The following is a 22,162-nucleotide window of genomic DNA, read 5'->3' on the forward strand; positions in this document are numbered from 1 at the left end:
ATTGGACAGTACAAGAGAGCAATGCTTCTTTCTGTAGTGGAATTCCCCAACCACACCTATGACAGGGGCCAGGGGATGCTTGTCTAGGATTCCTGACACCCATGGCTTACTGACTGAATCTTTCCAGAAACCCACACTTCACCAAGCTTGCCAGGTGATTCTCCCCACACTAAACCTTGAGAACTACTACCATACAGAGGTTAGGTGAGGATGGGGTTGTAAACACAGAGAATAAATTACATTTTAATTCACAGCAATATATATTTATTTTTGAAGCGAACAACTCACCTTTTGGAAACATGAGGGAAATCTATTACAAGCCAGAAATAATAAATGCATCAAAGCAGATTAACCTTTTTTCACATACACATTCTTGTTCTAAAGAAAGGGTTATGTGAAGCAGGAGTTCACAAGGCAGGTCAGGAGTACACCTGTACCGAGTCACTGGGCAATTTTCAGAGGAGGCAGTGAGCAGACACTCATTAAGAAGGGGAAGGAAGGGACTTCCCTGGTGGTGCAGTGGATAAGACTCTGCGCTCCCAGTGCATGCGGGCCTTGGTTCGATCCCTGGTCAGGGAACTAGATCCCACACGCATGCTGCAACTAAGAGTTCACATGCCACAACTAAGGAGCCTGGGAGCCATAACTAAGGAGCCCGCCTGCAGCAACTAAGACCTGGTGCAAGCAAATAAATAAATAAATATTTTTAAAAAAAAGAAGAAGAAGAAGAAGAGGAAAGAAAACTGAGTGGATCAGGGAAAAAGTGTGCAGACAAGAGGCTGAGCAGGAGATGAGATTAATGGTTCACACCAATGCTCCTTCATTTACCTGCACATCAGTCTCAACCAATACTCGAAAACCTCATCAGCTTCTAGGATGATGCACTCTGCGGGTTATCTGGAATTAAAATATTCCTACCAACAGGGTACACACGTGAGAACAAGGTCACCTGAACACCAGCAACCTGTAATTAACCAGCGTGGGCTCCTGTTGAAACGACGGTGCTGGGACAGAAGCACTGGAAAGGGCAAGCGGAGTGCAGCAGCTTCCCGGGTGAGGGCGCACAGACGCCCGCTCTGAAAAGAGGTGCAGGCTTTCCTGAAGCTCAGAGCAGGCTTGTACCACACCGTGAAGCTCACTCAGGCAGGCGCTGCTTTACAGCCATGGCCCAGGAAGGCTCTGCGTTAACTGAATGCTGGCACTTTTCTCACATCCTCAAAATTGTAGAGTTGTTAACGAGGGAATTATATGAAGTTAAGTTCCAAAAGGGACATTTTTGGAAGAAAAAAAAGATTATAGATGTATAAAATAGATAACTAATGAGAACCTACTGTATAGCACAGGGAACTCTACTCAGTGCTCTGTGGTGACCTGAATGGGAAGGAAATCCAAAAAAGAGGGGATATATGTATACGTATAGCTGATTCACTTTGCTATACAGCAGAAACTAACACAACATTGTAAAGCAACTATACTCCAATAAAAATTAATAAAAAAAGATTATGAATGTCTCTATTTCATCTGCCAGTGTCAAGTACATCTCCATGTATGAGAAAATCTTTCAGTTAATATTTCATTGTTCATAGATTATTCCTGAATCTCTTCCCCACTCTATTACTGAAAAGGTCTGTTAGTAGTAACAGTAATAGTACTACTACGGTAATAATAATGGCAAACACATATGGCAATTACTATGTGCCTGGCACTGTACCAGGCTTTTTTTTTTTTTTTTTTGGCCGCGTGGTTTGAGGGATCTTAGTTCCCTGACCAGGGAAGGAACCCGGGCCCCCTGCAGTGGAAGTGCAGAGTCCTAACCACTGGACCACCAGGGAATTCCCTAAGCATTTTATTTACACTAACTCAGTGCATCCTGTCAACTATTTTTGAAGTAGGTACTATATGTAATTCCTATTTTAAGAATGAGGCTATGAGACACGGAGAGATTAAGGTCACACAGCTAGTAAGTGGCAGAGCCAGGATGCAAACCCAAATCACCCGGCCCCAGAGCCCACTCTTAACAATTATGCTACACTCTCTCTCAGATAATGACCAGTACTGGATTTGGGCTCCATCATGTTAACTCCTCACCAACCTCTACACAAAAATACACTCACCGCCAAGATAAACTCACACACATACATTTCAATATCCTTCAAAGTAAAATTGTGCAGCTCTCTCTATAAAAGAAGCTGAAGGGGGACCTCCCTGGTGGCGCAATGGTTAAGAATCCGCCTGCCAATGCAGGGGACACAGGTTCATGCCCTGGTCTGGGAAAATCCCACATGCTGCGGAGCAACTAAGCCCGTGCACCACAACTACTGAGCCCGCGTGCCACAACTACTGAAGCCCGCGTGCCTAGAGCATGTGCTCCGCAACAAGAAAAGTCACCGCAATGAGAAGCCCGTGCACCGCAACAGAGTAGATCCTGCTTGCCGCAGCTACAGAAAGCCTGCACACAGCAGGGAAGACCCAACGCAGCCAAAATAAACAAATAAATAAATTTTTATATATATAAAAGAAAGCTGAAGGGGCGAGAAGGCAGTGGGGAAGGGGCACGGTGGAGAAAGGGTAGCAGGTTGGGTGGATTGAGTGAGTCCTATTTAACTGCGGGGGAATTACGGAGGAGCTGTGCCTGAAGTACACCCGGCTCAGGCTGAATGCTCTGCCTTTTGAACAGGGATGATGTAGAAACTCCAGTTCCATCATATGTAAGGTGACGTGGCTGATCCAGGGCAAACCAGGCGGGCTTCCACCAGCCATTACGACCCAAGGCTTAGATTGAAAGGATGAGGAAGAACTCGGCCAGCAGTACACATTGCAGCTCCCCGCAGGTAGCTTGTAAACCTCCAGATGATTGAGAAGAGGTTCTGGGGATTCATATCACCAAAGGCAATAACAGTGCCTGCTTAATTTTTTTTTATTTTCAACAATATCAGTATAATCTGTTCAAGAGCCTGTGATCAATTATTGAATGAACATGTGTAGATTTTACAATTCACAAACGATTCACTAGTTGGTTTACCACCAGAAGAAGGAGAGCTGCTGAAGTGTTTTTGACATCCTACAGCTTCTTTTGTGTTTATTCTTAACCATATATTGTTTAATTTATACCTCAAAATAATTGCCAAAGACTGGAAGTACCAGGAATGCCGAAATTAAAGTACAAGTTAATAAATAGTACAGAATAGGGCTTCCCTGGTAGCGCAGTGGTTAAGAGTCCGCCTGCCAATGCAGCGGACACGGGTTCAAGCCCTGACCTGGGAAGATCCCACATGCCGCGAAGCAACTAAGCCCATGTGCCACAACTACTGAGCCTGCGCTCTAGAGCCCACAAGCTCCAACTACTGAAGCCCGTGTGCCACAACTACTGAAGCCCGTGGGTCTAGAGCCTGTGCTCTGCAACAAGAGAAGCCACCGCAATGAGAAGCCCGCACACCACAACAGAGTAGCCCCCACTCTCAGCAACTAGAGAAAACCCACGTGCAAGCAAAGACACAATGCAGCCAAAAAATAAAATAAAATAAAATGAATAAATAAATAAATTTATTTTAAAAAATTCTTTATAAATAAATAAATAAATAGCTAGCTAGCTAGCTAGATAGTACAGAATAGGTGGTAATTCTGCAAAATCAAAGTTTGCTCTTCACCTGAATAGAAGTTTCCTTTACCTATCATTTAGACTTGCATTTACTTATTCTTACATAGTGTATCAAGATGTCTCTAGAACTTGAAAAACAACATTTAAAAGAGATCGTAGGGACTTCCCTGGTGGCGCAGTGGTTAAGAATCCACCTGCCAATGCAGGGGACATGGGTTCGAGCCCTGGTCCAGGAAGATCCCACATGCCCTGGAGCAGCTAAGCCCGTGAGCCACAACTACTGAGCCCACGAGCCACAACTACGGCGCCCACGTGCCACAACTACTGAAGCCCGCGTGCCTAGAGCCCGTGCTCCGCAACAAGACAAGCCACCGCAATGAGAAGCCTGTGCGCCACAATCAAGAGTAGCCCCCACTCACCGCAACTAGAGAAAGCCCGTGCGCAGCCACGAAGACCTAATGCAGCCAAAAATAAATAAATAAATTTATTTAAAAAATAAAAGAGTTCATAGAGTGATAATTATATTCAAACAGTTTTTCATTTTGGGGCAATAAAAATTATCCACACATGATGTGTTAATTTTTATAAAGTCACTTACAAATAGCAGCCTGAAACCTCATCTAATTTAGAAATGAAATTTCAATTACAAAAATAAAATTTATGACATTTGTAGAAATACCAAACCAGTTATTTTTTCAAAATTACAGGATATAGACATTCCCGATATAAGAGCTTGTGTGTGTAGCAGTTGCCTGTCAGCATTTCATTGTCTATATACTTCCAAATCAAACCATGGGTTATTTTAAAATTCAGCAATATTTTAACATAAATAAAAACAACTTAGTGAACATCATTTTAGTGGGAAAAAATCAGTATATCCGAACATAAATAAAGAATTTCACTCTTGGTGATAGGTGCACAGTATTATGAATGTAATTAATGCCATTGAATTGTACACTTAAAAATGGTTGAGATGGCAAATTTTACGTTATATATATTTTACCACAATTTAAAAAAAATTAATAATGTATTATAGCAAAACCCATTGAACTGTGTGTACTTAAATGTGTGAATTGTACGGTATGTGAATTATATCTCACTAAAGCTGTTAAAAAGTGTTTTAAAAAGAGCTCAAAGGGCCTAAGGAGAAAATAATTGCATTTTAAATAAATTTTATAATACAATCTTTAATAACTTATCAGCCATAAGTATTGCTTTTTAACTTTAACCATTGTATACCATACAAAAACAGTGAAACACTTTTTTTTAAATCCCTAAGGGAATTACTAAGATTATATATTACTCAGAAACAACTGAGAAAGGGATTTGTCACCTGGAAAAAAAAAAAAGTGAGGAACACTGGCTTTAGAAAAGCTGATTTTTTTTCCAATGTAGCTTTTTAAAAAAATATTTATTTATGTATGTGTGTATTTATTTATTTGGTTGTGCTGGGTCTTAGTTGTGGCAGGCGGGCTCCTTAGTTGCAGCATGCGAACTCTTAGTTGTGGCATGCATGTGGGATCTAGCTCCCTGACCAGGGATCGAACCCAGGCCCCCTGCATTGGAAGTGCAGAATCTTCACCACTGTGCCACCAGGGAAGTCCCGCAGTGGAGCATTTTTAATAATTTTTTCTTCTACTGCACACTGAAGAAAAAATTAAATTACAGAAAAGCTTAAGACTACTAAAATCAACTGGGATCCCATGCAGAGTGACTCTCTCAACATGATCTTGTACATGTTCTGTCTTTTCTCTATACATTGACTTTCCATAACATTTCAACACGTGCAGGGATGTAGCTATTACTCAGGTAGCCCCTCGAGGGGTTTAAGTCTTTCCCTGGCCATTTACAATATGAACCTGTCAAGTCACTTCCACTTTGGGGGGGGCTTTAGTATTCTTAACTGGAAAAAGAGAAGCCTGGACTAGAGAATGCGTCCTGCATCCTGGCTGTGCATGGGGCGGGCCACAGCACCTGCTAAACATACCAGTTCCCAGGTCCCAGCCCTGGAGCTCTGCTTCAGTAGGTCTGTCTGGACAAGGATCCATAATCTGCACTTGTTAGAAGTCTCTTCAAAGCATAAGGAGATTCTCACACACCAATCTACAGACTGACACTTGGGCATCATAGACCAGAACTGATCTGTTGTTTTACCAGCTCTCCAAGATTCAGCACCCAAAGCCTTAGTGGCCATTGACCACAGAGATCTGAAGCAGAAGTGGAAATGTCAAAGGATTTCCTAAATGCCTTAAGGAATGCCCATAACTAGGGGGAGAAGGGAGGAGCCACTAGGTCAGAAGAAATCAGAACTAAGATGGTGTCAACCGATGCCACTAAGGAGGGGTCTGCACACCATCCCTGGTCCCAGGCCAAGGAAGTACAGACACCAGAGCATCTAGAAATGCTTGTATCAATTTGGCATCGCCACAACATCCAATCCTATCTCTGTTGAAACCAATAATAACAACTTTGGGATTGTACTTTGAAGAATGTTTTCCATGCCCTTTTTCTTTTCTTTTCTTTAATATTTATTATTATTATTATTTTTTAATTTTGACCGCACTGGGTCTTAGTTGCGGCATGCGGGATCTTCGTTGAGGCATGCGGGATTTTTTTTTTTTTTTTTAGTTGCAGCATGTAGGCTTCTTCTTTGCGGCATGCAGACTCTTAGTTGCAGCATGCATGTGGGATCTAGTTCCCTGACCAGGGATCGAACCCAGGCCCCCTGCATTGGGAGTGCGGAGTCTTACCCACTGGACCACTAGGGAAGTCCCTTCCATCCCATTTTTCTAACAACTTATTTTTATTGCCTTTCACAGAAGGCCCATGATGAACTGGAATTTTTTTTTTTTTTTCTAAGACAACTAGTCTTTTTACCATGAATGGTTTGAGAAACACTGGTGTAAAATAACATTAAAGATTGGGGGGAATAGTGATCAATTCCACCTATTGCTGGGAAAAGCCAAGGACATGGAGTAAAGGCCCCTGCAGTTCCTGAATCTGGCAGGACCGTCACCGGTTGCCCTCGGCAATGCACTTTTGGTAGGATGATGAGGCGAGTCCACTGCAGGCGGCACAGTCTACTTGAGTCTAGCCTCTAGTCAGAAGGTGCTAAGTTTGAAGGCTGCTCCACAGCTTATCAACTGTGAAGCCACAGGCAAATGATTTAACGTAAGTTTCAGTTTCCACCATTGTAAAACAGACGCCATTCACCTCAGATTGCTGTAAGGAGTAAATGTGAAATGAATGAAGTGCGAAGCACAGGGCCTGGCACACTATGCATTCAATAAAGGGTAGTTACCTTAAAGTCATTAGTAGAGATCCCTTGTTCAAGAGCTCTCACAATGAGGGACTTCCCTGGCAGTCCAGTGGTTAGGACTCCGGGCTCTCACTGCCGAGGGCCTGGGTTCAATCCCTGGTCAGGGAAGGTCAGGGAACTGCTGCATGGAGAGGCCAAAAAAAAGAAAAGTTAAAAAAAAAAAAGAGCTCTCACAATGAGAAAGTAGGAGAGAATTAGTTGATGGCTGGAAACGAGCAAAGGTTTTTTAAATATTGGGAAGACTATTTCTAGGTATTTAGATTCAGGAATTCTTCATGGATTGTGTGAGACAGTACTGCTAATAATAATGAAAACCTGAAAATAATCTTCAACAATAGGGGATTATTACATAAATTCTACACAACTTTTAAAGGTGTGGTAACTACTATATATAAAATAGGTAACTAATAAGGACCTACTGTGTATAGCACAGAGGACTCTACTCAGTACTCTGTAATGGCCTACATGGGAAAAGAATCTAAAAAAGAGTGGATATATGTGTATGTATAACTAATTCACTTTGCTCTACACCTGAAACTAACACAACATTGTCAATCAACTATACTCCAAAAACAAAAAAAAAAAGTGTGGTATCATTGTTTAATGGGGTGAAAAATGTTCAACAATAGGGTAAATAAAAGATTAAAGAGGGACTTCCCTGGTGGCCCAGTGCATAAGAATCTGCCTGCCAATGCACGGGACACAGGTTCGACCCCTAGTCTGGGAAGATCCCACATGCCACAGAGCAACTAAGCCTGTGCACCACAACTACTGAGCCTGTGCCTTAGCGCTCGCGAGCCGCAGCTACCGAGGCCCATGTGCCTAGAGCCCGTGCTCTGTAACAAGAGAAGCCACCGCGTTGAGAAGCCCGCGCACCGCAACGAAGAGTAGCCCCCGCTCGCCGCAACTAGAGAAAGCATGCGCGCAGCAATGAAGACCCAACGCAGCCAAAAATAAATAAAATTAAATCTTAAAAAAAGATTAAAGAAAAAGTATGATTCCATTACAAGCAAAAAAGTATAGATGTACACAGAAAGAAAACTACAAATGATATAACTAGAAAGATATAAACCAAAGTGTTACTCCTGGGTATATTAGTTTTCTATTACTGCATAACAAATTGCTACAAACTTAGTGGTTTAAAACAACACGTTTATTATCTCAGAGTTTCTGTAGGTTTCTGTAGATGTGCAGGCACAGCTTAGGTGGATTCTCTGCTCAGAGTCTCACCAGGCTGAAAGCAAGGTGTCAGGCAGGGCTGTGGTTTTCATCTGGGTCTCAGGTTCTTCTTCCAAACTCACTGGTTATTGGCAGAATTCATTTTCCGTGGTTGTAGGACCGAGGTCCTTGTTTTCCTGTCAGTTCTTTTGTTTGTTTCGGCTGCGCTGGGTCTTCGTTGCTGCGCATGGGCTTTCTCTAGCTGCGGCGAGCGGGGGGCTACACTTTGTTCCAGTGCGTGGGCTTCGCATTGCGGTGGCTTCTCTTGTTGCGGAGCACGGGCTCTAGAGCACAGGCTCAGTAGTTGTGGTGCACAGGCTTAGTTGCTCCGCGGCATGTGGGATCTTCCTGGACCAGGGCTCGAGCCCGTGTCCCCTGCGTTGGCAGGCAGTTTCTTAACCACTGCGCCACCAGGGAAGCCCCTTCCTGCCAGCTCTTAAAGGCTGCCTGCAGTTCCTTGCCACACGGTCCCCATAGGCAATCACGACATGGGTGTTTGCTTTCAGCCAGGCCAGCTGGAGCATATCTCTCCACTTTCTCTTTGGCAACCAGCCAGTGAAAACTCTACTTTGAAAGGATTCACCTTATTAGGTCAGACCTACCCAGGATAAGGTCTCTTTTGCATTATGACACATAATCACAGGAGTGATATCTCCCATCATATTCACAAGTTCCATCCACTCAAAGGGGATGGTATGATATCTGAGCAAGGGTCATTCTAGAGTTTTACCTATCACATTGGATTCTTTGGGTTTAAAACTTTACTCTTTATGATTTTGTTACATTTGTATAATAAAAAATGTTATTAATAGAAACCTGTGAATAGTTACCATGTAAATGAGCACTGTCCCTTAATTTCAGTGCTCAAGTTTGCCTTTCTTATAATTGTGTTGGTACCAAAACTTGTAATGCACCTGTGTCCCCAGCTGCAGTCCACAGACTACTATGTCTCTGGAAATGACCTTTAGAGTCCCTAAGACTGTAGGTTACGACAGCAGTGTTTTCGGAACTTTGACTATAATCCATATTAAGAAACACAATTTACATTTCTACCCGGTAAAACGTGTCCTTATCACATGAGATGCACCCTGACATAAATATACCATTCATTTGCTTAAAATGTTGCTTGTGGCCCATAAATTGTTCTCCCCATCCATGAATGGGTCACAACCTGCAGTGAATAACACTGCTCTGGAGCGGAGGTTCCATGTCTCTGCTACTCCTTTATACCAGCAGTATGATTAGCAAGCAAGCCACCTAAATGCACTGATCATCTCAGACACTTAAGACTAGATTATAAGCTAGAGGGTAAGAGTTGTGTTTTGCCTGTCTTTGAAGTCTGCAGGATTTAAACAAAGCATATCTTCTGTAAGAAACTAAATTTCTTACGTTTGAATCTCCTGATGCAAGTAAACAGAACTAGAATAACGACAAAAAAAATCATTCCCCCCAAACCTTGAGGCTTAGGACTCCACAGTGTCAAGAGAGAACAGATGTTCAAGTCACAAAGGCCAACTGAGGGGATGGTGGTGAGGAAGAGTGTAAATCTGTTACTCAAGTCACCCAGAAAAGTGAGCTATATCCAGAAAGGAAGCAAATGGCAGCAGATCTGTGTAGAGACCCAGACGTGGAGTCCAAAGCTATAAGGCTTCCACGGACACACTGCCTGTTTGACACTGGGCTAGTTAACTCCTGCACCTTGGTGTTCTCATTTGCAAAATGAGACAAAAACTGGCCCTAACTACTTTACAGGCTTGTGAGGATCAGTTAAGAAAGCTCAGGAAGTGCTTTATAAAGCATCGTGCAAGTTCTCCTATGATGACAGTGTTATGGCTAGGTGGCAAAGACTTCAAATTATGGCACAGGTGGCCCAATAACGTGCAAGCGGCTTTAGAAGAGTGACAGCTGAGGTCCCTGTGGGACAGGATTCTGGGGGTGCAGTGACTTCAGGGGAGGGCTAAGTTCTGGTTAGGCTAAGAAGAGGACCAGTTGGGTGTGTCACATTTTACTAAAGTACTAAAACTTAGGAAGATCATCTTGATATATTAGGGCAACCCAATATTATCCCTATAAATGTTACAGACACACTTGCATTGATATTCTTTTCTAAAAGGAAAGGAAGTGTTATAGCTAAGATAGTAAACTGGGCATATCCTGCAGGGTATCGACTGCCACTGATGGTAGGGTTCAGTACAAGGTGTCATATGTTCTGCCTTTGCCGGCTTCACGGCTTCAGCACACGTCTTTGGTCTGAGGGGTGGTGCCCTTTTCCCCCCTTTCAGATCTCAGCTCAGATGAGCTTTCCCTGGCCAGAGACGAGCCAGGCCTCCCATTGAAAGTTCTCATTTTACACCTTTATAGTAGTTATCATAATTTATAATTATCAAAAATAATCACACAATGGGACTTCCCTGGCAGTCCAGTGGTTAAGACTCCACACTCCCACTGCAGGGGGCACAGGTTCCATCCCTGGTTGGGGAACTAAGATGCTGCATGCCGCGTGTCGTGGCAAACAAACAAACAAATAAATAACACAAATATCTCTAACTCCATTAAGAAAAGGACTACGGCTATCGTTATTAGGATATTTCATGCTAGGCTACATCGGCAAAAAAAAACAAAAAACAAAATAGACTCGCAAATCTCAGTGAATCTCTTGTTCATGCAAAATCTGATTTGGGGTGGAGGGGTTCTCTTCTCCAGTGACCTGGGGACTCGGGATCCCTCCACCTTGTAACTGCCGATTCAGCGGGGGGCTTCCAACATCTCCTTGGCAGGAGGAGGGATGGAGGAGGCGTGCAGCACATGGTCCAAGTCAGTCACATGGCACCAATTTAACGGCAAAGAAGTTGGGAAATGGAAGGGATCACATGGACTATTTTGATGAGCACTGTTTCCGCCACATCTGTGCTCACAGCACCTCAGTGCTAGCACAGTGCTGGCTCTGTAACAAATGGTTACCTTCATCTTATTAAAAACGTTATCTGTTAACAATTTTAACGAAGAAGGCAAGGGCAGGGGAAGAAAGTGAGTTCGTGCACCTGCATCTATATAAGTAAAAACGAAATAAGCCCTTTACAAGAGGGCAAATATATCATCAGTCTTCCTTTAAACAAATCTTTTTTTCTTAGAAATTCATAATTTTGCATTTTAGATTATGATCACTGTTGGCAAAGACAGAGGCGGTACAAACTTTCTGGAAGTCAATTTCTAAGTATTTGTTGAGGGGAACAAGTTTTTAATTAAAAGGGAAGTAAAGCACATCACTTGAACCTAAAAACACGTATTTGTTTAGGTACTACAAGGCGTATTTCTTCTATGTACTGATAAGGGAGCTGCACTAAGACCTGGTTAGTTCTGGTGAAAGTAAGATCTTAGGTATTTTCTATTACCAGCAATGGATCTCTTCCTGTCATTCAATACAAAATAAGCACTGGCTGCTTAAAATTTTAAAGATTCTTTTCCCACTTAGAGGGAAATCCCTTTCCTGCACAAGCCTATGCTACCCTCAGAAATGTCTTCTAGTGTTTGAGGGCCACTTAAAAACTTATCATCTAGCTAACCAACTTACAGCAATTCAACTAAAGTCCTTCCGACATATTTAAAAACTGTAGTACAAAATCTCATTCTTCTAAAAAAAATTACATATTTTCATTAGTAGTATTTATCATCAAAGATTAGGCAAAAAAGCAAGTAAAGTTTGTAATAATGCTTTTCCGACTAATCATTGTCTGTATACGATGTATCAATTTTAAAAGATAAAGTTTATTTATGTTCGTTCATCGGTACAATTTACTTGATCACCTTACAATTTATTTTCTACTGGATTATCTTGAATAGAGGTGCCTAAAAAGTATTGTAAACATAAATGAATATTTTAAATACTGAAAGTCTTTTACTTAGATTTCTGTAAAAAATGACAGCTCATTTCTTTAAACAGATGATTTCAACATAGGACGGACTGGTTGTTATGCTGTGACAACATGAAGACCCAAAATTTCAGAGGCCTTTCGCCCCCCAGCTGGCGTCCCATGCCCCTCAGAGGTCAGCTGAGTGTCCGCCCCACCTCTCCCTGCAGTGTGACCCAGGCCGGTGGAAACTCCACCTCCTCAGAAAGCACGCATGGCCATAGGAAAGTGGAGAATGAGGAAAACCATGGGCTGACTGGCTCTTAACTTTCATCTGGAAATGATATTTGTCACTTCCGCTCACATTTCATCAGCTCACGAAAGTTAGATGGGCTTTGCCACTGTACCGCGCACCCAGAAAGCCGACTTGGGACATTTGAAAAGCGTGAATAATGACGACTACAGATACTTTTATCAACAGCATACCTCCTCCCTCCCCCAAATCTTTGGCAGTGTTTGCTTCACTTTTCCTCCAACCTTTAAAAAAAAACAATCTGTGAATGTCCACAGGAGTTATAGTCACAGATGTAAACATCACTTATTGTGTGTGGTGGCAGGAAAGACGTTGAGATGGTAGTTTTGTGCAAATGGGAAAGAAGTTTCACTCATCACCGGCGGTCCCCCAACTGTCTGCAATCGGCAAGCACACAGGAAGAGCTCACTTTCAACGCAGGCAGTGAGCAGGCAGCAACACGCAGTAAGGACAGGCTTATACGTAAGCTTCCACTGCCTCTTCTGAGACACAAAGAGAGCTGCTCCAAACACCAACCCACCGAAACTCCAGCAGTAAGCTATTATCACCACCACCTGGGTCATGCCTAGACCATTCTCCCCACCGCAGACTCAAGACACGCTGCCAACGGGGCAGCTACTGATGAGCCTCTTCCTACTTTCTGGACACCAAAAAAACAGAGGCTTAAGTCTCTCCCCCGGCTCAGATCCCCAGCACTTCCGCCTCGCCTTAGGCATCCCTGGCATCCCTCTGGGAGTACACGTGGTGCCCAGCAAGGCCTCAGCAGCAGCAGCTGCAGGTGAACTTTGGGCACTTCCGGAAGGGAGCGGCTTCAGCTAAAGATCCACCAGCAGGGAGCTTGCAGAAACACACACCTCAGTGGACCTTCAGCTATGACCATGGCTACGATAAGTTGCAATACACACAGTCCTAGATGTGGAGACATTTGTTTCTTTTTTTTAAGATTTTTTTTTTTAATTTTTTTTTTTTTTGGAAATTCACGGTCTTTTATTTATTTATTTATGACTGCGTTGGGTCTTCGTTTCTGTGCGAGGGCTTTCTCTCTAGTTGTGGCGAGCGGGGGCCACTCTTCATCGCGGTGCGCGGGCCTCTCACCGTCGCGGCCTCTCTTGTTGCGGAGCACGGGCTCCAGACGCGCGGGCTCGGTAACTGTGGCTCACGGGCCCAGTTGCTCCGCGGCATGTGGGATCTTCCCGGACCAGGGCTCGAACCCGTGTCCCCTGCATTGGCAGGCGGATTCTCAACCACTGCGCCACCAGGGAAGCCCTGGAGACATTTTCAATAGCATTAATTCTTAATACAGATATTACAACGATTAATTCTTGATTATAGATACTAACTTATTTTACAAATAGGCACTGTAAAAAGGTTACCTAAGGTCTTCCATTGGAGTGGTGGAAGGGTTTTTATTTTAATAATAAAAAATTTATATAGGGAATTCCCTGGTGGTCCAGTGGTTAGGACTCCACACTCTCACTGCTGAGGGCCCGGGTTGGATCCCCTGGTCAGGGAACTAAGATCCCACAAGCGACGCAGCACGGCCAAAAAAAAAACCATGTAGTAGAATTAGGAACAAAAACACCGTTATTTGCGGGTCTGAAGCAGGTTCAACCAGCACGTTGGCAACAGAAACTGTCAGTGCCACTGGCCAATAAAGAAGGCCTAAGGGTTAGTCTTAAAAATCCTAAAAAGAAATATATAATTTGATGATCCCAGCTGGTAAGGTTTTCCTCTTTATCTCTTTCTCTCTCAAACATTTCTCAGCAGGCTAGATGTTTTAGGAAAGGTGTCAACTTTTCTCAATGAACCTATATCCACAGAAATTTGACTCACTGATGAACTGATCCAAGAGGCGATGAAAGAAACAAATATGCTTTGACATCTGCACATTTCAAAATGGCTCATTACACAAAACAGAAAGCCAAGTTATGGGTTTTTAAAATTGTTTTATTTGGGAAAAGTGCGTCTTACAAAAGGGCAGCTGCAAAATACAGAGACCTCTGCAACAATTACTTGTTTTTGCTTAACGTGAAAGAATGAGTGGTATCCAAGGAATCAAAGCAGTAGATGGACAAATCAGGGGCATCTCCAAGTTATTTTCAGGAAATAGAGCAACAAAAACGCAAATTTATAATTTCTGATCAAGGAATTCTTCTAACAATTTAACTGTAGCTTATCTTGTGGATTACCACCCCTCCGTCCCCTTTTAGTGGAAAAGCATGACTTACTACTGCAAACCAATTACTCCACTACAGGAAACACCTTAGAACATAGTTTTGAATCACACCTGTCTAGCTGCAAAGCTCAGGGATGGAATGAGGCAAATACCCACAAAAACGAACACAAAAACCCGACAACAAAACCCCTCAAATGAGGACAAAGGTTTGTCAAAAAGTGCCTGGACTAGAAAGTCTAGGAGATCATAAAACATTACATACAACCGTGTAACTGAGACCCAGTTTGTGTTAATACATGAGATAACCAGATAGTTTGAACTTCTATGGCTAAGCCCATTTCCCTATTTATACAGACAGAGCTAGCCCTGCTCTATTAACAGCTACCAATATACTGCTTTGTCCTTTTTTAAGATCTATTTGCCACACGAGGCTGAAACCACTAAACTTGAGTTTTTCCACTAAGGCTACAGACACTGCATCTATGCAGGGATGAGAAGCTTGTTACACGCTCACACGTACCAAGTCTATCAGCCCTTGGGAGTCAACTTCCAACTCTGCATTTATTTTATCCCACTATATCTTTATATGTGTTCTTTCACAATTTTCCTATCAGGCTAAACACAGTAAAAATCTCAACACAGTCACACCTGGTTCTGGTTACCCAGCAGTAGTACTTGTGTGCAATTAAACAAGAGACCAAAACCACAGAACAAGTGCACAGGGTGGGGATTACAGGGCAGGGAACAGATATAAAAACACAGATGTGCAGAATTCACCAGAAACCTCAAGCATCCGCCTAAGTCTATAGCAGAAGGCTACATGCCACAGTTCAGATCCTTCACCTATCACCCCAATTCTTGGACCCCAAAGCAGGGCCAAAGCTGTTAGTTTTGAAACTGGGGTCCTCAAAAATGAGTACTGGAAATCCAGAAACGTTACCCTTGAACTGTGTGAATCTGGCTGAAAACAGATGACGCAACAAACCTACACTCTAACTGTCTGACAGTTAAATTCATGTTACAAAAAAACTAACTTTAAGATTTATTTTTGTAACTTTTTTAAACAGAGAAAACAACATATTCCTTGGGGAAAGGTGAGGGATTGAGAAGACAGGCCCTGGGTAAAAATTATTACGACAGCACCTGGAGTTGAGAGGCCTGCCTAGAAGAGAACCACGGGCGCTGCCGCCACCAGCGGGGACGGCTGCCGTCTGAGGCTCAGCAGACCAGTTCACACGCCCCGCAAAGCTGCTATAGATCCAAGTCATAAAAATCTTCCAGCTCATCGTGAAACAAGTCCCACTCGTCTTCAGAGTCTGTCAGGTCGTCGTCCCCACCTGCAGCCAAAAGCATAAGCAACATCTCGCCCAGCTCAAAGGTGACAACCTCTTCTTCGTCGTTGTCAAAGGGGTTGCCGTTCTCTCTTTCCTCAATGAGCTCCCAGAAGTGGTTCCTTCGTTGGGCCTGTAAAAAACAGGGCCGTGATAGGGATGGCACTGCCGAGTAGCATCTTCTATTCTGTTGTTTCTAAGGCAAAACGTCCAGCACACCAGAGGGCATGACGAACCAGACTTCTCATTTAGGGTTTCGACTTTACCAACTCCTCCCCTCTGGTTACTTGAGGCCAACAGTTTAGTCTAGAGCGTTAAGCATTCTAGTTTCTCCTCTCATAGCCCTCCCAGTTTGCTGAAGTTGGTTTCCTCCTGTAACGCTCTAGTCTCGCTCCCACTGTTAATCTTCTCCTTCCCCTACCCCAATCTGTGTGGGACTCAACTGAGAGTGTGGTATTTCCCCTCCTTTAAAAAAACAGTGAGAGTTACCCGGTATCTGCTTGATGTTCCCACTTTCTGTCTCTGTGGCTCCTCTCTACGGCCATCAGGGTACGCATGCTTGTAAAAACAGTTCCCTCCAAATGGGCAGCTCCCACGTCCTTCATCAAAATACCTGCACGCCTTGTTGCTGGAAAGGAAAATATCGCAACCCTTATTCACAGTGGATTTCAGGTCTGTATTTGACTATCATCCAGGGTTTCTTTAAACAGGGAGGGATAGAACTGGTACGTCTGTTTACAGCCCTCCCCAAGGTGTGTTCTCAAACACGTGTGTGCTATTGCATGAAACACTGACTAGAAACAGAAACTGGTCAAGTCTAGCTGTTTAACAGCCCTACTACCGCAGATCCAGCAGAGAGAAAACCTTTGAGAAAGCCCACACACAAGAACATAGGACAACTGTAACATGGAATCAGGACAAGGCAGACCCCATTCCTGGGGCTTTAGCTCTATCAGCAGTGCAGACTCCATCGTAACGCAGCCCTTGGCGTGCACCCCAAGAACTGTGTTATAGCAAGATACAGAACAGGTAAGTGTTATCAGCGGTGACAATATAAACTGTACTGGGAAGTAAAAGAAAGGGTAGGAAGGAGGTAGGAGTATATAATGCAGCACTGTTCTTTTCAAAGTGAACCCAAGCGACGTTGGGATCTTAGGTTGAGAAAAGGCTGCAGTGCTCATACCTCATTGCCTCCTTGTATTTCTGAATGAGTTTCTGCTTCTCTTCTTTCTCCTCCACCCAGTACTCACTTGGAATGACAAAGTTAGATGTGATCCGGCATTCTGGGCAGGACCTGGGAAACAATGAACAGGCTGCAATGCAAATTCCCCTTTATAGGCCCACTCTCCTTCAAGGACACACCCTGGTGTGTCACCTCCAGATTTAAAGACTTAACTGAAAGGCAAATGGGCTTTTCCTGAAAGGGTTCCACACACTGGTCACACAACTGACCATTTCTTTTGAGGCAAGACAAACCCCTTTATAAATTCAACTCAATGGCTAGCCAGTGCATTAAAAAAAAAAAATAACTTAGGTTAAAAAAAAAAACAACAACAAAAGAAGACATTTCACACAGACTCCTTTTTCTTTCGTTTAAATAAATTTATTTCTTGTAACTTTGCTCTGTTTAGATTATGTAGTTTTTGTTCAGTTATGAGAACAATCTTTAAAGGATGGTGGATTATTGGCTAGCTTAATGGATGGAATAGGAAAGTGGAAAATGTAAAATGTCAGGAAACATACATTCAGAGCTAGATAAGTTTGTTCTCTGAACCTAAACTGGCTAATCCATTAAACACAATCTCCTCAGAAAAAAGCACGAAGATTCTACTAACTGATACATACGGTTTCCTCATTCAAATAAAAGTAGATATACCAACTAATCTAGAAGCTAGCTGAAATACAAAGAAGAAATCCCAATTAGAAGAACCCCCAGTTTCAAGATAAAATGCATGCATTTAAATGCGGTCCATCTGGTTGAAAGTTGGCACAAGATACTAAATTCTTCCCCAAAATAGAAAGCACAAACGGAGATTGGGGAGGAGTCTCACTTTATGATCTTGCTCTCAAATTGCTTAGCACTCCTCCACTTGCGAATACACTTGAGACAGTAGGTGTGGTTGCAGTTGGAGAGGATCCCGAAGCGGCGCTCGCTGGGGTTGGCTTTCTCATAGACCACCTCCATGCAGATCCCACACACCATGTCCTTGCTGCGCTGCACAGCAAACGAGAGCTCCATGTCCTTCTCGTGCGCCTCGATGCAAGACTAGAAAAAGTGGAGAGAGGTGCAATCAAGTCACGGAATCATGACCAGACTTCAACCTGACAGCTAAAGACTCCTGTGCAGAGAATCAAACAGTCAGTTGAAAAGATAATGTTCCCAATACGACACTGAAAACAGCTTTGTTCACCAGTGAGTATAGGTGCACTGACATTTGGGGACTTCACGATACTATAAAGTCAAACTCTGAGGACTCAACTTCAGGAACTAAAAAATTACCTAATTTTCTCTATCCTGCAACTCAACCCCTGCTGCTATTCACACTACAGACAGTTTTTCACACTATGTTTGTTGATTTTACTGGTTTCTAGATGGAAAATGTAATTAGGATTAAGGCTCTAATTTACAACCTGCCAGAAAATAAGGGTGAAGGAAACTAACATTTATTAGGTGACAATTACGTGCCAGGCATATAATTCACATTCAAAATAAAACAGCTTTATTGAGATGTAATTTACATCCCATATAATGCATTCATTCAAAGTGTACAATGAAATGGTTTTTGGTATATGCATAGAGCTATACAACCATCACCACAATCAATACTAGGACATTTTCATTACCCCAAAGGGAAACCCCAAACCCACAGCGGTCACTTACTTCCCCCCCGCTCAACACCCGCAGCCCTAGGCAACGACGAATCTGTGGACATGCTTATTCAGGACATTTCGTATAAATATGTGGCCCTCTGTGACTGCCTTTGTTCACTTCGCACATTTTCAAGGTATCTATGGTGGTACAATATATGATTATTTCATTTTCTTTTTATTGCTGAGTAATATTCCATCGTATGGAGAGACCACAGTTTGTTTTTCCATGTTCAGGTGATGGACATTTTGCTTGCTTCTGCTTTGGGGCTATTATGAATAATGCTATGAACACTCATGTACAAGTTTTTGTGTGGACATCACATACTTTTTATTTTAAATGAGGTATAATTTACATAACATTATATTACACATATTTTAATCTCTAAGAAACATGCTAATTATAGGAAATACAAAAAAGCAATAGAAAAGTCACCCATAGTCCCATAAACCAGTTATTTTAGTATATATTTTTATCTTTTTCCTAAACCTTTTTTTTTAACATCTTTATTGGAGTATAATTGCTTTATAGTGGTATGTTAGTTTCTGCTGTACAACAAAGTGAATCAGCTCTACTTATACATATATCCCCATATCCCCTCCCTCTTGCGTCTCCCTCCCACCCACCCTATCCCACCCTTCTAGGTGGTCACAAAGCACCGAGCTGATCTCCCTGTGCTATGTGGCTGCTTCCCACTAACCATCTATTTTATATTTGGTAGCGTATATATGTCCATGCCACTCTCTCACTTCATCCCAGCTTCCCCTTCCCCCTCCCCGTGTCCTCGATTCTCTAGTAGGTCTGCGTCTTTATTCCTGTCCTGCCCCTAGGTTCTTCATGACCTTTTTTTTTTTTACATTCCATATACATGTGTTCACATACGGTATTCGTTTTTCTCTTTCTGACTTACTTCACTCTGTATGACAGACTCTAGGTCCATCCACCTCACTACAGATAACTCAATTTCGTTTCTTTTTACAGCTGAGTAATATTCCATTGTATATATGTGCCACATCTTCTTTATCCATTCATCTGTCGATGGACACTTAGGCTAAACCTTTTTAAAAAAAAAAAAACAATCCCCTGAAGTAGGCACTGCTCTCCCGAATATATGCAGGGGTTCAACCTGCTACATCACACAGCCAATATGCTGAGGAGGCAGAGGTCAAACCATACTCCACTGCTTCACCACCACCCACAGCCAAAGTAAGTTTATTAAAAGAGATGATTATGATTAGAAGCAAAATCTGCTCCAATAAATATAAGGTTTGTAATACAGGGTCTTCCCAACAAAAAAAAATTCATGCAGCAAATGGGCTTAGGAAACCATAGTTTGAAACCTTCATCCATCGCTGATGAGAATGTAAAACAGTGCAGTCACTGTGGAGAAAGTTTGGCAGTTGCTCAAAATATGACGCACAGAGTTATTACCATGTGACCCAGCAACTCTATTCCAAGGTAATCAAGACATATGTCCACAAAAATTTACACACGAATGTTCATGGCATTATTCATGATAGCCAAAAGGTGAAACAACCCAAATGGAAAAACAAAATGTTGTACAGCCATACAGAGGATTATTACTCAGCCATGAAAAGGAATGAAGTACTGATACACACTATAACACAAACGAATCCTAAGAACATCATGCTAATCTTTTAGCCAGTCACAAAAGGCCACATATACGAAATGTCCAGAACAGGGAAATCCATAGAGACAGAAAGTAAATCAGTTGTTGCCAGGAGCTGGAGGAAGGGAAGAATGGAGAGCAGTGGAGCTAATGAGCCAGAGGTTTCTCTTCTGGGATAATGAAAATGTCCTAAAATTAGAGAGAACAGTGGTTGCACAACTCTGCAAATATATTAAAAACCAATGAAATGTGCATTTTAGAAGACCAAATTGTATAGAATGTGAATCTCAGAGAAGCTGTTATTTTAAAAAAGAAGAAAGAAAAAGGAAAAAAAGCCCAAAGTCTGAGGTTCTAAAGCACAGTTTACTTGATAAAGCAGTCAAGAAGCCTAGGAAGGAAAACATCCCTAACTTAATGCTAATCACCATTCAATTCACCAAACGTTTCTCTGAAATGAACTGACAATGTTGTGAAAGGGAAAATATAGTTCTCACACCTATTAACAGAATATCTTCCTTAAGACTTACTTTTATATGTTGTGATCTTTGGGCAGCATCCATTGGATGGAGGACCTGCAGCCCACACATATCACACGAGTCTCCGTGGAGATACACACAGTTCTCCCCATATCGGCACTCTCCCACTGCAGCATAGGGGCAGAGCTGCTTCTTTGTTTCCACTGCAGTTTGCTCCTTCTCTGATTCTTCCTTGGTCACTGAGCCCTGCAGGGGTGCTTCAGTGGAGGAAGGGGCAGCTGAAAACGTTTAAGAGTGTGGTAAAGGTCCAAAACGGATAAGGCAGATACATGAACTATAAATAAATAAGGTAATTAAGAAACTAACTGAAAAGAAAAAAATGAAAAGAACTTCAATTAAACTCCAAAGCAGTCTATTGAACTAATTCCCTTACTCTTGAAAGAAATGAATTTCTTCTGATACTGACATTTCCAAGATTAGCCTTGTTCTAAAATTTTTTTAAAAAACCTTTTTACGTATTTCTTGTGCAACTGTACTTATTAAAGGAGAGAGGCTTGGGACTTCCCCGGTGGCACTGTGGTTAAGAATCTGCCTGCCAATGCAGGGGACACAGGTTCGAGCCCTGGTCCGGGAAGATCCCACATATCGTGGAGCAACTAAGCGTGTGTGCCACAATTACTGAGCCTGTGCTCTAGAGCCCGTGCTCCGCAACAAGACAAGCCACGGCAATGAGAGGCCCGCACACCACAATGAAGATTAGCCCCCGCTCGCCGCAAATAGAGAAAGTCCGTGCGCAGCAACGAAGGCCCAATGCAGCCAAAAATGAAAAATTTTAAAAAAGAAAAAAAAAAAGAGAGAGAGAGAGGCGCTTCAGTTTTTCAAAACATTCTAAATTCATTACTATTGGGATTCAAAAAGTTTCTTTGACTCCATCTGTTAAGTCTTAGGTAACCTAATTTAAGAGTATTAAGATTAGACTAGATATGAAGATTGGAAGCAGGAAGCTTGTGAAAACTCAGCTAATTGATGAACTACTCTCTATCCCTCTAACTTGTTTTTATTCTTCAAAATACTCACTACGGCCACAGTAGGGCTGCCCAGGAACAAACTCAATGGCGTTCACCCAGTCTTCTGAACCCGCTCCTACAGTTGAAAAGTTTGAATTTCTTGACTCAGCTTCGCCCATATTCATTTCAACAATCGGTCCAACTACTGATGAGAGACTTGAGGAAGCAGCAAGGGGTGACTTTGCAGTTAGATCTGTAGCAGCTGCTTCTTCCTGTTTCAATGGCTTGCTGTGTTCATATCTTAAAAATAAAATCAAATAAAATTTAAAAAGTCGGCAGTCACTGTCTAGCCAGGAGCCTCTAGATGGAATATATTC

The 22,162-nt window shown here is 42.5% G+C and overlaps 1 protein-coding gene across 1 annotated transcript in view; it reads right to left on the reverse strand.

The window, feature by feature from the left end:
• Positions 1-14,222: 14,222 nt before the first annotated feature.
• MKRN1 (makorin ring finger protein 1) overlaps positions 14,223-22,162 on the reverse strand; it is a 29,427-nt gene continuing 21,487 nt past the window's right edge. The window contains exons 3-8 of the mRNA XM_068549567.1: positions 21,856-22,085; positions 20,830-21,056; positions 17,855-18,069; positions 16,987-17,097; positions 16,293-16,431; positions 14,223-15,936 (exon numbers count right to left, since the gene is read on the reverse strand). Of these exons, the coding sequence (XP_068405668.1) occupies positions 15,724-15,936; positions 16,293-16,431; positions 16,987-17,097; positions 17,855-18,069; positions 20,830-21,056; positions 21,856-22,085 (1,135 nt within the window). The 3' untranslated portion in view covers positions 14,223-15,723. The remainder of the gene's footprint in view (positions 15,937-16,292; positions 16,432-16,986; positions 17,098-17,854; positions 18,070-20,829; positions 21,057-21,855; positions 22,086-22,162) is intronic.

This window comes from Eschrichtius robustus, chromosome 8 (genome assembly GCF_028021215.1).
Source record: "Eschrichtius robustus isolate mEscRob2 chromosome 8, mEscRob2.pri, whole genome shotgun sequence".
NCBI lineage: Eukaryota > Metazoa > Chordata > Mammalia > Artiodactyla > Eschrichtiidae > Eschrichtius > Eschrichtius robustus.